Here is a 17,393-nt window from a genome sequence, read left to right on the forward strand (position 1 = left end):
ATTGCTGAGTTCAAATCTCATATTAAAATAACTAATGAAGAAAGAGTAATAGTAATACAAATTTATTTCCCCTTCATTTTTCTGACAAAAAGGTGAGGACTAACCCTTGGTCAATTCTTTTAATTTACAGATGTATGATTAATGTAAGAACACTTAATTGGTTTTCAAAGTATGCAAATTTTGATCAATGTAATTATGCAAATGAAACAGACCAATTTATCAGAACAGGTGATTCCATTCTATTCTCAAGAACAAAACCACTATTTAGAAAAAAACAAACACACACATTTGTACCTAGAACAAGAGCAGCAGTTGGAATTTCTCTGAGTTTTATTTCACAGCTCCAGTCTTTAGAATTCTTCCAGAGCCCAGAATGAGATGTTTGCAGAAATTCAATGAGACTGTCAAATAGGTTTTTATTTAATTCCTCCTGCAGTCGCTACAAAGAAAACACAAAACTTCACAAGTTATTTTTAGCAGTAATCTGATATATCTTTCCAAATCCGAGAAAGAAAACAGTCATAATTTAAATTCCAAAGATCACATGTAAAATGATCATTAGATGAAATTTAAAAATCTTTTCCTTAAATATCCAGTGTTTGGGATTCTTTCCTTTAAAAAATCTGATTTATTTATTCAACAAGCATTTTCTAATCACCTTACAAATGAAAAGATCTCTTCCCTAAGAAAAGAGAAAAACTGAGATAGAACACTTACAATTAAATTAAAATACACTGTTCCAATATTGTTGTAGCAATCTATGCAAAAAAGTAGGACCATCCAACTTAAGCTGAGCAGGTAATATACTTGAGCCAAAGCACCGAGCAGGTGATGCAGGAGGTGATGGTGGATGAAAAAAAATGAACAAGGAATAGGAATGGGCAATGGAGAAGGCAAACGAGGAAGAAAGCACCAATCATCTGGAGAACCAAAGACATATCTAAGCATAAAGAACATGAGAAGTGGCCAGGAATGATGAGACTGGACAAAACACTCAAGGGACTAGACCAAGGAAATATATATCTGATGTTGAAGCCTTAGGATTTTGTCCTGTGGGGAGAACCATTAAAGGCATTTGGAGTAGAGGTATGATTAAATCGGGGTTAAGAAGGGTTAATCTGGTTCATCTGTGAAGGCCAGATTAGACAGGATCATAGGAGCTGTACTGGTAGTGCGGCTGGAAAACCCCTGTAAGCCTGGCATAGGGCTGGATCTGCCCCCACGGGATTTGGCCAGTGGTGGCATAGAGATAAGGGACAGACCTGAAGGGTTTGACATCAGAGGCAGGGACATCAGTTAAGAGGATACAATGACAATCTATTAGGACCATTTAGATTTTTTAAACTAGAAACCATAAATCCAAACTGCTTCAAGGGTCCCACAGAATACAGGAAGGAGCAAAGCCATCAGGTGGAAAGCAACAGAGGGCGGTGGGAAGCAGTAATACACTGGAAGTACATAACTCTGCCCCCTAAACACACAAAAGAACAAGAAATACAATCCTGTGTGGTCGAACAAAACAAGTCCCCTCAAGATGCTGGCCCCACATCTATAAATCTGCTATGGTGGAGAAACTTTTCAGAGCTGAAATATTAAGAACATGGCAACTGAAAAAGGGGAGAGAATGAAGTAGTTTAGAATTAGCTTGATTTCTTAAACGTCTAACTGAATGGATAATTTAAAGAGTGCCACTATTTACACTGAAGCATGTGTATTACCATATGTAAAACAGATGACCAGTGCAAGTTCGATGCATGAAGCAAAAGCACTCAAAGCCAGCGCTCTGGGACAACCCAAAGGGATGGGATGGGGAGGGAGGTGGGACAGGGGGTTGGGATGGGGGACACATGTATACCCATAGCCGATTCATGTGGCTGTATGGCAAAAACCACTACAACATTGGAAAGTAAGTAGCCTACAATTAAATTAATTAAAAAAATTAAGAGTGCCACTATTTAAAAGTAGTGACAATATGAAAAGGGCCTATGCACTAGGAGCCACCACTGTAAATATATATCCCAATACCTGAAGCTGGGCTTAATACTTGAAACAAGGGTGTTGTGGTTTGTTTTAGGATATACATATTATGCTTAACGAAGATTAACTATATGTCATCAATACTCTTATAAATTGGTAGAAAGTAAAATGGGAAGCCAACAAACATGAGATGTACGATATTAAAGAAACTTTATTTACTTAAAAAAATAAAAGGGATTCACCTCAGTTTCAGATTTCATCTGCTGCCATATTAACTGGTAAGTTTCAAAGCGAAGCTTACTGTCCTCAGATGCATTTTTCCCTTTATTAAAATAGTCCTCTAAAAACACAGAAAGAAATCAGTCAGTTTCTTTTTTACATGGTAACACTTAGGAAATCTCTGTGCAAAATCACACAGGAAGTGACAGGATTGAATTTTTTAATAAACATCAGAAATATATATATTTTAGAATAAGTAACATTCAGTATCCTTTATATTTATTTACAGCTATATTTTTATTATACTAATGGTATTTGTAAGTTCAAAAATCTTTTTAATTTTGATTGTATTTCTATCATTTTTTAAAAATTTCTAATAGTTTATTTAATGGTTTTGGTTTGAGGTACATACATTTAGTATTAATATATTTTCTCTATTTGCTCTTATTATAAGATTCTGTATACTTCACATATTTGAACTCTTCTTTATTAAGTGATTCTCATTCATTTAATTCTCCTTTACTAAATGATTCTCATTAATTTTTCTGCTACTATTCTTTTTCTATTTTCATTCAGTTAATTCTCATTCATTTAACTACTATTCTTATTCTTTGTTCAGCTTAAATAGTATAGCACAGTCTTTTATTTAGTCTGCATTTTACATCCTTCTTGAATGTTTTCCTCTAAATGGTTAGCCATTTATTGCCAACAGTTTTCAAACTCTTTAAACCATGATCCATACTAAGGAACACATTTACATCCTATACACGTACATCTATGAAAAACAAAAAGTCCTATAAAAGTACTTTGCATTTGCATGTGATAGCAAACATTTTCCAACTTGTTTTTAAAACTGTCAGGACCCACTGAATTGATTTCATGACTCACACTTGGGTTGCAAACTTTCAGTTTAAAAAATACTCACTTATTGAATAATCCATCCTTGCTCCCACCAATGTAAGATGCACTTTTGGTCTGAATACTTACAAATACACTTGAAACTGTTTTTGAACTTCTTTTGCTCTATCAAATCCAATTCTACTCCCGTACCAATACTGAACTCAAATTATTGTAGCTGTGTAGTACATTCTAATATCAAATAGATCCAGCTTCTTCCTACCACCATCAAACATTATTCTCTTTCAAAAAAATTTAAGACATTCTTTCAAATTAATTTTGTCACTTCTCAAAAACAATTATACTGGTGTTGGACTGCACAAAGTAAAATCTGTAGATTGACTAGGGAAGAAGTGACATTTTTTATATGCTAAAAAAAATTCACATCCCAAAATACTACAGGTCTCTTTTTTAATATTTGAATATGTAAAATATTCAAATATTTTATATGCCTTATAGTTTTCCACTTCTCTTCATATTTCCTGTTGTTTACTGGTAGATATTTTATTGCAGCAGCTAGAAGTGTCATGGTATTAAAAAATAATTGGGAAAGTACATATTTTTTCCTGATTTCACTGAGATGCTGCTAGTATCCTCTGAACAAGTTTTGAAGTTAATTGACAGTTTGGAATAGAAATTTTCTTTCAAGTTGAGGCACTCTTCTTTCTAGTTGTTACTCAATTTTTGACAAGTACTGATTTTTAAAATTTATCAAAAGCCTTAGAATATACTGAAGTCATCATATGGTAAAAGGATAGACAAGACTATAGAATAAAAATGCAAACCAAATAAAAGCAAGAAGATACATTATTATTAAGAGATAAAATAGAATAACACAGGCTCTTAAATAGAAAAAGCCATTTTATTTATGTTTTAAATTTATCTATTTTTTAACTGTGAAAAAGTCATTATAATTTGAAGAGTAAAAGCATATAAAACATTAAAGTGGTAAATCAAGATATTACTTTTTATGCTACATCAAAATATATAATTTTAACTATTAGAATTTGGAGGGGAAAAAACAGCAGTAGGACACTTTAACCTGCTGTCATTTGTAGATCTGATAGGTAAAAAGTTAAAAAAGTAGGTATTAAGATGAACTAAAGAGGTAAACTCTGGCTGTTGAGATTCCTTCCTGCTCCTACTCTAGAAGCTTTACTCGGACACCCCCTGCAGTGCCAGGCTGCCTGGCCCTCCCTGTCTCCCTCTCCACCCCTTGCCCAGTTGGGTTACAGATGTGCAGTCATCCACACAATGTAGAGTTGAGGGAGAGGCACCATTCTTCTTTTATATACATGCCCAAGTGTCTTCAAGCCAAGGGGACAGATGGTGAGGAATGCAGAGCAGCTTCCTACTTCTTCAGGCAATTTGTTTCAAGAACTGAAGCCAGCAAAAGCAAGTGCCAAAATCTGGATTTGTTTTCCTCATTTCTGCTCCATCTTATAATCAGGGTCAATTCCCCCTAAGAGTTTCATATTAAAACAGTATCTGCTGGCCTTTAATCAGCACATAAATACCAAAAAAAAAAAAAAAAAACCAAAACCACCTCAGGTACTTCAAAGTTCAAACTATACAATTATACATATTAGCTTTATTAATACTAAAAATCTTTAAACAAATCTTAGCACATTACAGGTAAAATGCAACACAAAAAGTTCTAAGCAAAAACTTGCCTCACATTATGAGAGACAGTATTAAGCAGTGGTTAAAGACGGTAAGCTCTGGAATCAGCTTGATTTCAAATCTCAGCTCTGCGACTTGCTAGCACTATCACTGAGAAAGTTCTTTCTAGTCTAAGTATCCTCACATACTTTAGTGGAGAAAACAGTTTAAAACTGATTTCATAGTTTGCTGAGAGGATTAAACAAATTAACACGTGTGTGTGTGTGTGTCAGTCGCTCAGCCGTGTCCACTCTCAGCCACCCCACAGACTGTATCCCAGCAGGCTCCTCTGTTCACAGGATTTCCCAGGCAAGAATACTGGAGTGGGTAGCCATTTCCTTTTCCAGGGGATCTTCCCGACCCAGGGATCAAACCCCAGTCTCCTGCACTGCAGGTGGATTCTTCACAGACTCAGCCACCAGGGAAGCCTAGCTGGTCTCAAACTGAAGGGTTACTGCTTTGAAGATCTACTTTCTGTGATGATTTAGAAAAATCCAATTTTATATATTTGAACTGTTAATTTTCTTACTCAAACAATAGGATAGTCCAGTTTTTCTTTTTTAATATGAAATTAGTGCATGAGTATACTTAACTGCACATAATTTTCCCATCAGAATGAATCTTCATAGTACTGAATATTGAGTGGAAATACTCAATATGCCTGAGAGGAGCTTTTAAAAAATATAAACACCTGGGTCCCACTTCCAAAGATTCTGATTCAACTGGTCTGGGATAGGGTCTGGGCATCAGTGTTTCTAAGAAAGTTGAAATATGAATAAGGTTGACAGACTATACCACTGTCAGCTTGCTAGCTGTGAAACTGTACTACAGGCATGAGATATGCTACCAAAAGGGATAACTGAGTGAGAGTTCAAGGGAACTCTCTCCACTTTTTCTTACAACTGCACATGAATCTACAATTATACTGAAAAAAAATAATCAGTTATTTATTTTTTTTTAAGTTGCTCAAGGGACTCTAATCTTGGGAATTCCCTGGTGGTCCACTGGCTAAGACTCCGTGCTCCCAATGCAGCGGGCCCAGGTTCGATCCCCGTTAGGGAACTAGATCCCACATGCTGCAATTAAAAATTCGAATGTGGCAAATGAAGATCCTGTGTGCCACAACTAAGACCCAGGGCAACTAAATAAATACGTAAAAATAACTAATTATAATCTGCACCCTCAACTGAGAACCAGTGCAATAAACATTTTCTGACTGATAACAACATCTTGATTTGTTTGAAGTAGTCAAGTCTTCTAACTTGACCACTAAACAGATATTTGGATATAAATAGAAGAAAAAGAGGACTTCCCTGGTGGCTCAGATGGTAAGAGCATCTGCCTACAATGCAGGAGACCCAGGCTCGATCCCTGGGTTGGGAAGATCCCCTGGAGAAGGAAATGGCAACCCACTCCAGTACTCTTGCCTTGAAAATCCCATGGACGGAAGAGCCTAGTGGGCTACAGTCCATGGGGTCGCAAAGAGTTGGACACGACTGAGCCACTTCACTTTCACAAGAAGAAGATAGTATTTTTTTAATAATTTAATCTTATTGAAGTATAACTTACAAGTAATAAAATATGCCCATTTAACAGTTTGGTATGTCCTAACCAAGGTTTACACTTACATAACCATCCTATCTAGAGAACATACCCATCACTCAAAAAAATCCCTCTTGCATTTGTGCAGTCAGTTCTCCCTACCTCATTCCAAGAAATCACTGGGATTTTTAAGACAATCTCTTCTGAAGAACGGTAACCCTTTGAAGGAAATTTCAATTTGTCTTTTGAAGGTACATATGCATCCTCTTTTAGAGCCTAGGGCAGTGCTCTTACCACTCTGCCCTATGCCTTCGAACATAACTGCTATATCACCACAGTAAGTGAAGCAAGCTTAGGCAAGAGAATTACTAATGCATTAAGAGTTAGGTTAGTTCAGACTTGAGGGAGGAAAACTATATTTTACCTATTGGCACAGAGATCTTTCTCTTCTTGAAGTTTGGCTTAAACACAAAGCAACCCTACAAAAAAGAGAAAAAACAGCATAAAGTCAAAGCAGCCAAGGAATAGACAAATCTGATTAACAAAGTATTTTATGAATAAACAGATTTTTTTAAGGCATTTTTTTAAAGTGCTAAGAAATCATCTTTCTTCAATCTGCATTATAGAAGGGAAACTCTTAACAAGGGAATTAAACACTTCTTTCTCCTCCCTCCCATGGGAAGCTCTTCTTTGATTTTACTCTTTGGGAGCTAATCTAAGAGACAAAGGAAATAAAAAGATGAAATTTAAACCCATTAAAGCTCCATTTTTATAAAACCTAGTGAAAAAAGAACATTAATATGAACATCAAGATGATAAAAAATACTGACACCTTCCCATCTCTAAAGAAACATTCATTATTTAATTAAATTCCAAGTATCTAGAACCTTGGCAGGGCACAGACAATTCTGGCTACTGATTCACCTTACATATATTTCTTCTTCATCTGAAAAAATCCTTATTCATTTACCTATTAAAGTTCGACTCCAATTCGCCTGCTTTGGGAACCCTTTCCCAATTTCTCTAATCAGAAGAATTATTCCTTCCCTTAATATCTCACAGTACTTGTATATCTTTATTTTGCTTTGTTTTAAATTATTTTACCTATGTAAGATAGCTATTTATGAGTGTCTCCCCAGTTAGTAAGGGCTTTCAGAGTACAGACTGCATTTAACTCATAACTGTCTCCCCAGTGTTTAGGACAGTGTTAACATATACATTAGGCAATCAGCATACAAAATGAATGAATGCTTGCCAAATAATTTTTTTGGTAATTTCCTAGCTACACTGAGTTTCATATTATTTGACTAGTGATACACAGGCCCCAAGCTGCTGGTCCTATGTTTGCTCTACAATCCTAAAGCTGTATCATGGACAGCTTCTTTAAGATTTCCATTACTATGGAAAATGAAAGAAATGTACCTAAGAAAACCCATCTCAGGATAGATCCAAGGACTGCTGTACAAATAGAAACTGGCCATGTGAATTGCTGTTGAGTCGCTAAGTTGTGTCTGACTCTTTTATGACTCCATGGACAGTAGCCCGCCAGGCTCCTCTGTTTCATGGGATTCCCCAGGCAAGAATACTGGAGTAGGTTGCCATTTTCTTCTCCAGGGGATCTTCCTGACCCAAGGATTGAACCCACGTCTCCTGCATTGGCAGGCAGATTCTTTACCACTGAGCAACCTAGGAAGCAGGGTCCAAAATAAGAATTGCATCTTGAACAATTTTATCTGCAACTAACAATGATTTAAAATACACAGGTATTTTTATTTATTTTTTTTTTAAGAAAAATCTTTTGGTGCCATGACAAGCTCGTCACTGCCTCCTTTCTACAGTCACATGCAATTCAGAAGCAGGAAAAGGAACTATGAAGAGCCCTGGGAATGGATCCCAATATATGGCAGCGGGAGTAATACCATTATTCACTTTGAACTACTGGTCAAGAAATGCTGTTGGAGATGGAAGAGGACGGGAGGAAAGCCAACAGCCAGAAAACATGACAAGGAAGGAGAAGTTTAGTTTAAAGCAAAAAGGAAGATGACAGTTCCATAAACCAATGAAACAGTCCTTAAAGATTCTCATTTACGTAAGGTGTCCTTCATAATTATGTCAATACAAGCATCTATTATGTCATAAATGCTTTCCTAAAAAAAGAAAAAACCATAAACCTGTAACAATCCTGCAAAATATACAAAAATAAGAAAAGCTTAAGCAACAGAAAGGATTAGGGGACAAACCACTCAAAACCTATGGAACCAACAGGAAAGAAATTCAAAAAAGAGGAGATTTATGTATACATATAGCTGATTCATTTGTTGTACAAGGACAGGACTTAGAAACTGAACAACAACAAAAATTAACACAACATTGTAAAACAACTATACTCCCAATAAAACTTTTTTAAAACCAATGAACTTTATAACCAGGGCAAAATACAAACAATATCAACCCTAAAAAAAAAAAAAAAATACTAGCAGTGACAGCTCTTCTGGCATTTGCACCTAGCATCACAATCGCTCAAACTTCAGTACGCTTGAATCCTATGGTTTGTAGTTTTTCCCAAATATGTAGTCTTGCAAAGTACTGAGTCTCATAATTTTATTCAAATGTAGTTTTAACCAAAATTAAAAATTAAATCCATGGTATATCCTTCATTAATTTACTGTCTGAACGGGAGAAAAGTCTTTGCAACTATACCTGCATTCACAGGTTTATCACATAAGTTTCAGGAGCTTCTAGCTGTACTCCTAATATTACTAACCGGCACTTAGTGTCTAAAGAGGCACGAAAAGAACTTTTGGTAATAACGAAAATAATCTGCGTCTATTTTGTTTACCACTTGTATCTCGGTACCTAACAGCGTTTGGCGTACAATAAACAACAGAAGGAAAAAAGAGGGCAGACTAGGGCACATCCTCGCGGGATCCGACTTCCCCAAAGCAGAACTTAAAACCTCCTCCGAGGCAAAACACTAAGGCATTTCGGCGTCTTCGCTCCCCAAGCAAAGTTGGCCTCCACTAGACGCGGAACAAAGATGCCTCAGCTCCGCCCGCCGCGCCTGCCCCTCGAGCCAGTACAACTGGACAATGTAACCTCTGCTTCATCCCTCCTTCACAAGAGAATGAGGCAGCTATGGAGTCCTAATGGACGCCCGCCCCCACATACCTTGGACACCGAAGAGGTAGCCATAGCTCCAGCAACCCGTGGAACTCCAGATGCACTCGGAATTTCCCGCGCTCCCTCGCGGCAGCGGGGCAGAGGTTAGTAGCGGGCCACGCTGCTGTTTGATTGGCTGGCAGCACCCTTCGGGGCGGGCTTCCGGCGCGCGTAGGCGGGGCGTGCAGAGAAGGGAGGAGCGAAGTTCTGGACCTTCCAGCTGGAACCCGCTTCGGGGAGTCAGACATGGCGTGCGGTTTCCGCAGGTCCATCGCCAGTCAGGTACGGGCACGGGAACTGACATATGGTGGAGCCCTGAGCCACGAAGCCCCTTTCACCGCTGCGAGCCAGCCCCCGGTCACCGGGAGGCCGCTCGGGCTCTGCTGATACCCTGTTTTTCCCGCCTGCTTTCGGCTTTCAGGAGGTGCTGGAGCGGCCGAGGCAAACCCGGTCGAGGGTTGAGCCTGCGGCCCAGATCAGTTTTCAGGGTGAAAAGTAAACCTTAAAAGGCGCACATTGCTTCCCTCACTGCTTACTGCCCCGCAGCTCAGTGAGCGTTAGCTGGATAGAAGGTCAGTGGGCCATGCCTAGACCCTCTAGAAGTTAGTGTTCCGTTCTCTTAAGTGTAGTTGATGATGGATCTGAATTTCCATTTGAAAAAGAGCTAACTTCAAAATTAGTCATTTCTCTTGCAGTCGTTTTGGCTGCCCGTCCTAGCGTTATTTATGGTAACTCCAAATGTAACATGAGACCCTATTTTTCTTTATTCTGAGGCATATTGTTCCTGGAAAACAGTTGGCCTCTTGAGGGGTGTCGGGGCAGAAGACGCAGCCAAACCAATGAGAACGAAGGATTTATTACTTGCCTCAAGTACGGAGAAGTGGGGATTGCCAAGGGTTACCTTTTCCAGAGCAGTATCTTCTCAGGTGGCAAAATCGGGGAGGTTTTAAGCTAAAGGTATTGTGCATTTTCGTGAAGGTGCTTGAGAGGTGAATTCCATATCAGATTGAGTCAGTGGTTGAGAGTATAAGGTTTAGTTGAAATCACCAGGGTCAGAAAGGATCAACATCTTCATTCCTTAGGTTCTGAACAGTCCGAGATCTTAGCTAGCAGGTAGTTACCCTCCTTAACCTGGGTGGACACCTAGTTCCAGTAGAGGAATTCAAAGTAGATTGTTTTGTGTATCCCCTAAGAGATAATTAGGATTCTGCCTTCTCCCTGCCTGTTTGACTGCTTTTCCTTTTTTTCTGTATTCCCTCACTTTCCGGATTTATAACTTTTTGAACTGCCTATTTGGAACTCAAGGAAGAGCTAGAGGGCTGAAGGGAACTAGAAAGTTTTTTTATACCCAAGAGGGACCCACAAGGTCCTGGTTAGTTTCAATCCCTTTTCTTTGATGCTCCTCCTCAGTCTTGAGGGGATCAGGTGTTAGACAAGAAAGGGAATAATATTTTGGGTTGAGAGGTTAATCGTGAACTTGGCAGAGGAACTCGGTTTTAGGGAGAATCAGTTTCACTATTTAAACAACTCTGTAGTAAGGATGGCAATAAAACACTGGAACGTTAGAGTTCATCAAAAATAGTTTTTTTTTTCAGTCTTCCAAAAAAGTAAAATCATGCTATTGAAAGCAAAGAAATAATAAAATCATGTTAACATGAATAATAAAAACATGTTAATCACGTAAACTATGTCTAGGGTAGGTAGCTTTGGACCTCAGCGTCCAAGCTTTTGTGTGTATGTGAGTTGGTTTTCATTCAAAGCCCTGAGGTCAAGATAGTGCCATTACCAGAAATGTTTTATGTTTAGTTTTGCAAAGGCTGTATCCTTCCTTATAGAGAAACCAAGCTGGGGAAACAGGAATAAATATATATTGAGTATATTTGTGCTAATTACTTCACATTTAAACCTTGGGACACCCCTACAATAGAGAAGTATTAACCTTGTGATACAGTTGAGTAAATTGAGATTCAGAGAGATTAAATAACCTACCGAAGAGTTGGTTCATGAACAGAGATCTAACTTTGAAATCAGCTCCTTCCTATACACTATGCTATTTAGTTTGTGAAGGCGAGGAGCACAATCTGATCATTGACCAGAATGTAGCAGAGTTGTGTGACAACATAAACTTAGACTAAGCAAACATATATTTTCCCAAACAAGATAATTGAGAGATGATCTGAGACAAGGATAAAAATAATATGTGCAATACATAGCTTTATGAATGGGGTTCCTTACCTAATTTAGGAATGAAGGAATGTGTTACATGAAAGAGCACATTAATTCAGCAAATTTTGATTAATGAATCTAGTTTTTTTTTTTAATCACCCTTACCTGTTGATATTTTTCTTCAGCACCTCCCCACTGACAACCAGTTGATTGTTCTCTGTAGCTGTAACTGTTTCTGTTTGCTTATGTTTGATCATTTGTTTTGCATTTTAGATTCCACATAAAAGTGAAACCATACAATATTTGCCTTTCTCTGTGTGACATATCACATAGTGTAATATCCGCTAGATCCATCCTTGTCATCGCAAATGGCAAGACTCCTTTTTTTAATTTTAATGGCTGGATAATAGTCCATGGTATACATATACCACATGTTCTTTATCCATACATTTATTGATGGGCACTTACATTACTTTCGTATCTTGGCTATAGTAAATAATGCTGTAATGAACGTAAGAGTGCGTGTATCTTTTTGAATTAGGGTTTTTATTTTCTTTGAAGATATGCCTAGAAGTGAAATTCATAGGTTGTATGGCAGTTCTCAGAGAAGGCAATGGCAACCCACTCCAGTACTCTTGCCTGGAAAATCCCATGGATGAAGGAGCCTGGTAGGCTGCAGTCTAGGGGGTCACGAAGAGTCAGAGACGACCGAGCGACTTCACTTTCACTTTTCACTTTCATGCATTGGAGAAGGAAATGGCAACCCACTCCAGTGTTCTTGCCTGGAGGATCTCAGGGATGGGGGAGCCTGCTAGGCTGACGTCTGTGGGGTTGCACAGAGTCGAACTCGACTGAAGCAACTTAGCAGCAGCAGCGTGGCAGTTCTAGTTTCAATTTTTTGAGAACTCTCCATACTGTTTTCCATAGTGGCTTCACCAATTTACATTCCCAACATCAGTGCACAAGGGTTCCCTTTCTCCATATCCTCACTAACACTTGTTATTTATTTGTTTTCTTTTGATAATAGCCATTCTGCCAGATGTGAATTGACATCTCATTGTGGTTTTGATGTGCATGTGCCTGATGATTAGTTATGTTGAGCATCTATTCATGTGCCTATTGGCCCTCTGTATATCTTGGAAAAACGTCTGTTCGAGTCCTCTGCCCGTTTTTTAATTAGGTTTTTGTTTGTTTGTTTGTTTTTGAGTTGTATGAAATCTTTATATATTTCGGATGCTAATCCCTTGTCTGGAAAAGGCAACGGTACCCCACTCCAGTACTCTTCCCTGGAGAATCCCAGCGATGGTGGAGCCTGGTGGGCTGCCGTCTATGGGGTCACACAGAGTTGGACACGACTGAAGCGACTTAGCAGCAGCAGCAACCCCTTGTCTCGTGTATCGTTTGCAATTATCTTCTCCCATTCAGTAGGTGACCTTTTTTGTTTTGCAGTGCAAAAGTTGTTTAGTTTGGTGCAGGCTCACTCACTTATTTTTTGCTCCTTTTGAAGTACTGCTTCTGCCATAGGTCTCAGCATGTATGAGATTTTGTGTGCACCTGTTAAGAGTGGAGTCTGTTTCCTGCAAACCTCTGGCTCTCCCGAAAGTTAACCCCTCCACCGTTCAAAGCCACGTGTTCTGAGAACTTGTTTTTCTGGTGCAGGACCTCCAGGCTGAGGAGCTTGATGTGGGGCTCGGATCCCCCGCTCCCTTGGAAGAACCTCTGGTCTTGTAATTTTCCTGTCCATTTGGGAGTATGGGTCTTGATTACACTATTCTCCACCTCTCCTACCCATTGTATGTGGTTCCTTCTTTATATCATTAATTGTAAGAAGACATTTTCTGCTAGTCTTCAGGTCTTTCTCTTCAATACTTGATGTGTAAATAGTTGTAATTTTGCTATACCCATGGGAGGAGGTGAGTTCAGGGTCTTCCTACCCGGTTATCTTGGACACTCCTACTAACTGGTTCATGGTCTCATCTTTGAATTCATCCACTCTTTTCCCATCGCTGCCGTTCCTTCTCGCCTCCACCCCAAGCCAAACTACCATTGTCACCTGCATCAGCTACTTATAGCAGCATTCTGATGGGTCTTTCTGTCTCCATTCTTGCCCTCTCTCCAATGCATTCTCTTTATAGCAACAAAAGTGACTTCTAGAGCATAAATCAGATCACTTATCTGTTTAAAACTACACAAACTCACTGTCAGAACCTTAACAGTAATTCATGCCACTCTAGCCCTTCTTTCTGTAGGATTGTAACCACACTGTAATATTCTTGTTTTCCAACCTAGTAAGTTCTTTCCATTGCCATCACATTCAGATTGCGTAGATTATTCCCTGTGCCTTGAAGAAATGCTCTTTGTACTATGACTTCCTATACTAGATGGAAGTTGCACAGAACAATAGTTTGTAATCTGTGTGCATTCTTTTCTATTCTATACTGCTTCATTTTTCTTCAGAAATGCTGGTTGTAACTCACTGAATTTATTCCCAACTGACAACCTATAGTTTGATAAATATGGTCCTCCAGTTATTCTCTATCTCAGTCCCTTGTCTGCTTCTGTCATAACACTTGAGTTAATTATTTTGTCATGTTTTACTTGTTTTGGTGTGTGTGATAAGTGTCACAAAGTCAGCATGTTTTCTTCACCTTTCTTTCCCCAGATCAGCAAAGTGCCTGAATCATACCTATTGGGATGTAATAAACTTTTCAGCTTCTCCAAATAAGTTCATAATTTTAAAACTGTGAGATGACATGGTAAAAGTATGAAGAATTCAAACTCCAGTCCTTTCATTAATGTAACAGATTTACTCTTGGCAGCTTTTAATTAATCTGTCAGCTATCAGATGATGGTATTAATTGCTAATTTATTGCAAGGATTGATGATGATGATATGGAATATCTTACTTGTACCATGCAGCATTTTGCTGAACTTGACAGGGCTATTGATAAGCTTTAATAATATTATATTAACACAGAGGGCTTAGTGTTGAAAACTTTGAAGAGTTTGTGATTTTACCCTACAAGTTAGTCAGCCACAGTTCATGGACAGTGGCAGAATATATTATAAGAGCCCTGGGAGAAAGGATTATATTATTTCATTATTCCCAGCAAAAGTAGTAGCCAGAGTATCAACATTTTCTTGTGTGGATTCCCCAAGCTCCAGCTCTTCTCAGAGGGCCCTGTGCAGAGGGTCAGATGATGTGTATTATATAGGAGAGGACCCTGAAACTTTTGTAATGACAGCAGGCATTTTCCCCTTTATTCTTATGTGCAACACTGTTTTTGTGTCACAAAGCTATTTGTAATACAACCATCCTTGAAAAGATAGTCCAGGACAAAGAGCAGTTGGGTTTTGCATAAGACTTGCAGAAACTTAGAGTCCCATAGAGATTTGTCTCCCAACCCTCAGCACAGTGGTATGCAGATGAGGTGTTCAGTACTTGATATTAGCATCTCATTTAATCATCTCACTCATCTTGTGCTCTTGGCAGCATTATCTCCACTTCATAGAAGAGGACACTTAGACTCAAGAAGATGGAGAGAATAAAGTCACAGAGCTACAAAACTGTGGAGTTCAGTGACCAACCCAACTGACTCAAAACACAAATTGTTTGGATTCTGTAGAATGACCTTGGTAAAATGTTCAGCACTCTCTGGCTCAGAAACATAATGACACGGTATAGATTTGCTTCCCTTTCTCACTTGCTTTTCCTTTAGGTTTTGATGTTGAAGATAAATTAAGCTAGTTCATTTTAATTCCTTTTAATTTTGAATCAATTTCAAACTTATGGAAAAGTTGTAAGAGTAGTAGAGAGAATTCCATAAACCCTTTTTCCAGATTCACCAATAAATGTGTTACACATTTGCTTCATCATTATCTTTATATTTGTATGATCTGTTTTGCTATATCATTTGAAAGTAGGTTTCATAAATTATACTCCTGAACCTCCTAATACCCAATTGTTTACTTCTAAGAACAAGGCTTACCTTAGATAACCACAGTTCAGTTACTAGATTCATATCACACTGATAGACTTTTTCTAAAATTTAATTTACAATTTACTCCATTTTAAATTACAATTTACTCCATTCCAGTTTTGCTGATGTTTTTCAACAGCCTTTTTTTCCAGTATAGGCTCACTACATTTCATTGTTATGTGACTGTTACATTTTAAAGACCTTAAGCTCCCCTCCTCATTAATTTATTATCTATTGAATATATAAATTGATAGAGGAGATACACTGCTAACAGTGAATAGCAGACACGGCTCCCTGACTGCTGAGTTGTGTTGTCAAATCTCATGACCTCAAGGAGCCGTTAAACCAGTCCAGTTGTCATCTAGTCCTACGCTGGAGTAACTCCCCAACATAAATTTTGCAGCTTAGGCCTGGTAATTTGGGAAGATACTCTCACACATTTGGGTGAACCACAGCAGTGACTATATTATCTAAGTGTGTACTTTGCTTCCAAGCTATTCTCACAGGCTCACCTGCATTCAGTTCAGCTTCAAAGCACAAGTTCTGTAAGAGCCATGCTAAATTTCTTTCATTATAAATAACTGCAGGTAACTTACTGTCAAATCATTTGGGAAGTTCTTTTTTGATTTAGGTCATACCTTTGACTATGCCAAAGCCTTTGACTGTGTGGATCAGAACAAACTGTGGAAAATTCCTCAAGAGATGAGAATACCAGACCACCTGACCTGCCTCCTGAGAAATCTGTATGCAGATCAGGAAGCAACAGTTAGAACTGGACACGGAACAATGGACTGGTTCCAAATCGGGAAGGGAGTACGTCAAGGCTGTATATTGTCACCCTGCTTATTTAACTTATATGCAGAGTACATCATAAGAAATGCTGGCCTGGATGAAGCACAAACTGGAATCAAGATTGCTGGGAAAAGATATCAACAACTTCAGATATGCAGATGACACCATCCTTATGGCAGAAAGAGAAGAATGAAAGAGCCCCTTGGTGAAAGTGAAAGAGGAGAGTGAAAAAGTTGGTTTAAAACTCAACATTCAGAAAACTAAGATCATGGCATCTGGTCCCATCACTTCATGGCATATAGATGGGGAAGCAATGGAGAAACAGTGACAGACTTTATTTTGGGGGGCTCCAAAATCACTGCAGATGGTGACTGTAGCCATGAAATTAAAAGAGTCTTGCTCCTTGGAAGAAAAGTTATGACCAACCTAGACAGCATATTAAAAAGCAGAGACATTATTTTGCCAACAAAGGTCCGTCTAGTCAAGGCTATGGTTTTTCCAGTAGTCATATATGGATGTGAGAGTTGGACTATAAAGAAAGCTGAGTGCCAAAGAATTAGTGATTTTGAACTGTGGTGCTGGAGAAGACTCTTGAGAGTCCCTTGGATAGCAAAGCGATCCAACCAGTCCATCCTAAAGGAAATCAGTCCTGAATATTCATTGGAAGGACTGATGCTGAAGCTGAAACTCCAACACTTTGGCCACCTAATATGAAGAGCTGATTCATTTGAAAAGACCCTGATGCTGGGAAAGATTGAAGGCACGAGGAGAAGGGGATGACAGAGGATGAGATGGTTAGGTGGCATCACTGACTCAGTGGACATGAGTTTGAGTAAACTCCAGGGGTTGTTGATGGACAGGGAGTCCTGGTGTGCTGCAGTCCATGGGGTCACAAAGACTCAGACATGACTGAGTGACTGAACTGAACTGAAGTTTCAGTTGATACCTTGTTTGCTGACTGTTTGAGTCTTTGAACTAGTTCAGACCTGAAGAAATTCT

At 38.7% G+C, this 17,393-nt stretch overlaps 2 protein-coding genes and 1 non-coding gene across 10 annotated transcripts in view; 2 read left to right on the top strand and 1 right to left on the bottom strand.

The window, feature by feature from the left end:
- Positions 1–9,590, bottom strand: part of ORC3 (origin recognition complex subunit 3) — a 70,085-nt gene extending 60,495 nt beyond the window's left edge. For all 7 annotated transcript variants that reach the window (XM_040238822.1, XM_040238825.1, XM_040238820.1 and 4 more), the window contains exons 1-4: positions 9,466–9,590; positions 6,722–6,776; positions 2,220–2,317; positions 295–439 (exon numbers count right to left, since the gene is read on the bottom strand). In XM_040238822.1, coding sequence (XP_040094756.1) covers positions 295–439; positions 2,220–2,317; positions 6,722–6,776; positions 9,466–9,489 — 322 coding nt within the window. In that variant the 5' untranslated portion in view covers positions 9,490–9,590. The remainder of the gene's footprint in view (positions 1–294; positions 440–2,219; positions 2,318–6,721; positions 6,777–9,465) is intronic.
- On the top strand, positions 6,066–6,138 carry TRNAC-ACA. The gene has a single exon. It is a non-coding gene; the product is annotated as a tRNA-Cys (tRNA).
- Positions 9,591–9,648: 58 nt separating the features above from the next.
- RARS2 (arginyl-tRNA synthetase 2, mitochondrial) overlaps positions 9,649–17,393 on the top strand; it is a 72,788-nt gene continuing 65,043 nt past the window's right edge. Inside the window, exon 1 of one of the 2 annotated variants that reach the window (XM_040238826.1) lies at positions 9,649–9,738. In XM_040238826.1, coding sequence (XP_040094760.1) covers positions 9,703–9,738 — 36 coding nt within the window. In that variant the 5' untranslated portion in view covers positions 9,649–9,702. The remainder of the gene's footprint in view (positions 9,739–17,393) is intronic. The other variant, XM_040238827.1, reaches the window with a different exon arrangement.

This window comes from Oryx dammah, unplaced genomic scaffold (assembly GCF_014754425.2).
Source record: "Oryx dammah isolate SB20612 unplaced genomic scaffold, SCBI_Odam_1.1 HiC_scaffold_4, whole genome shotgun sequence".
Taxonomy (NCBI): Eukaryota; Metazoa; Chordata; class Mammalia; order Artiodactyla; family Bovidae; genus Oryx; species Oryx dammah.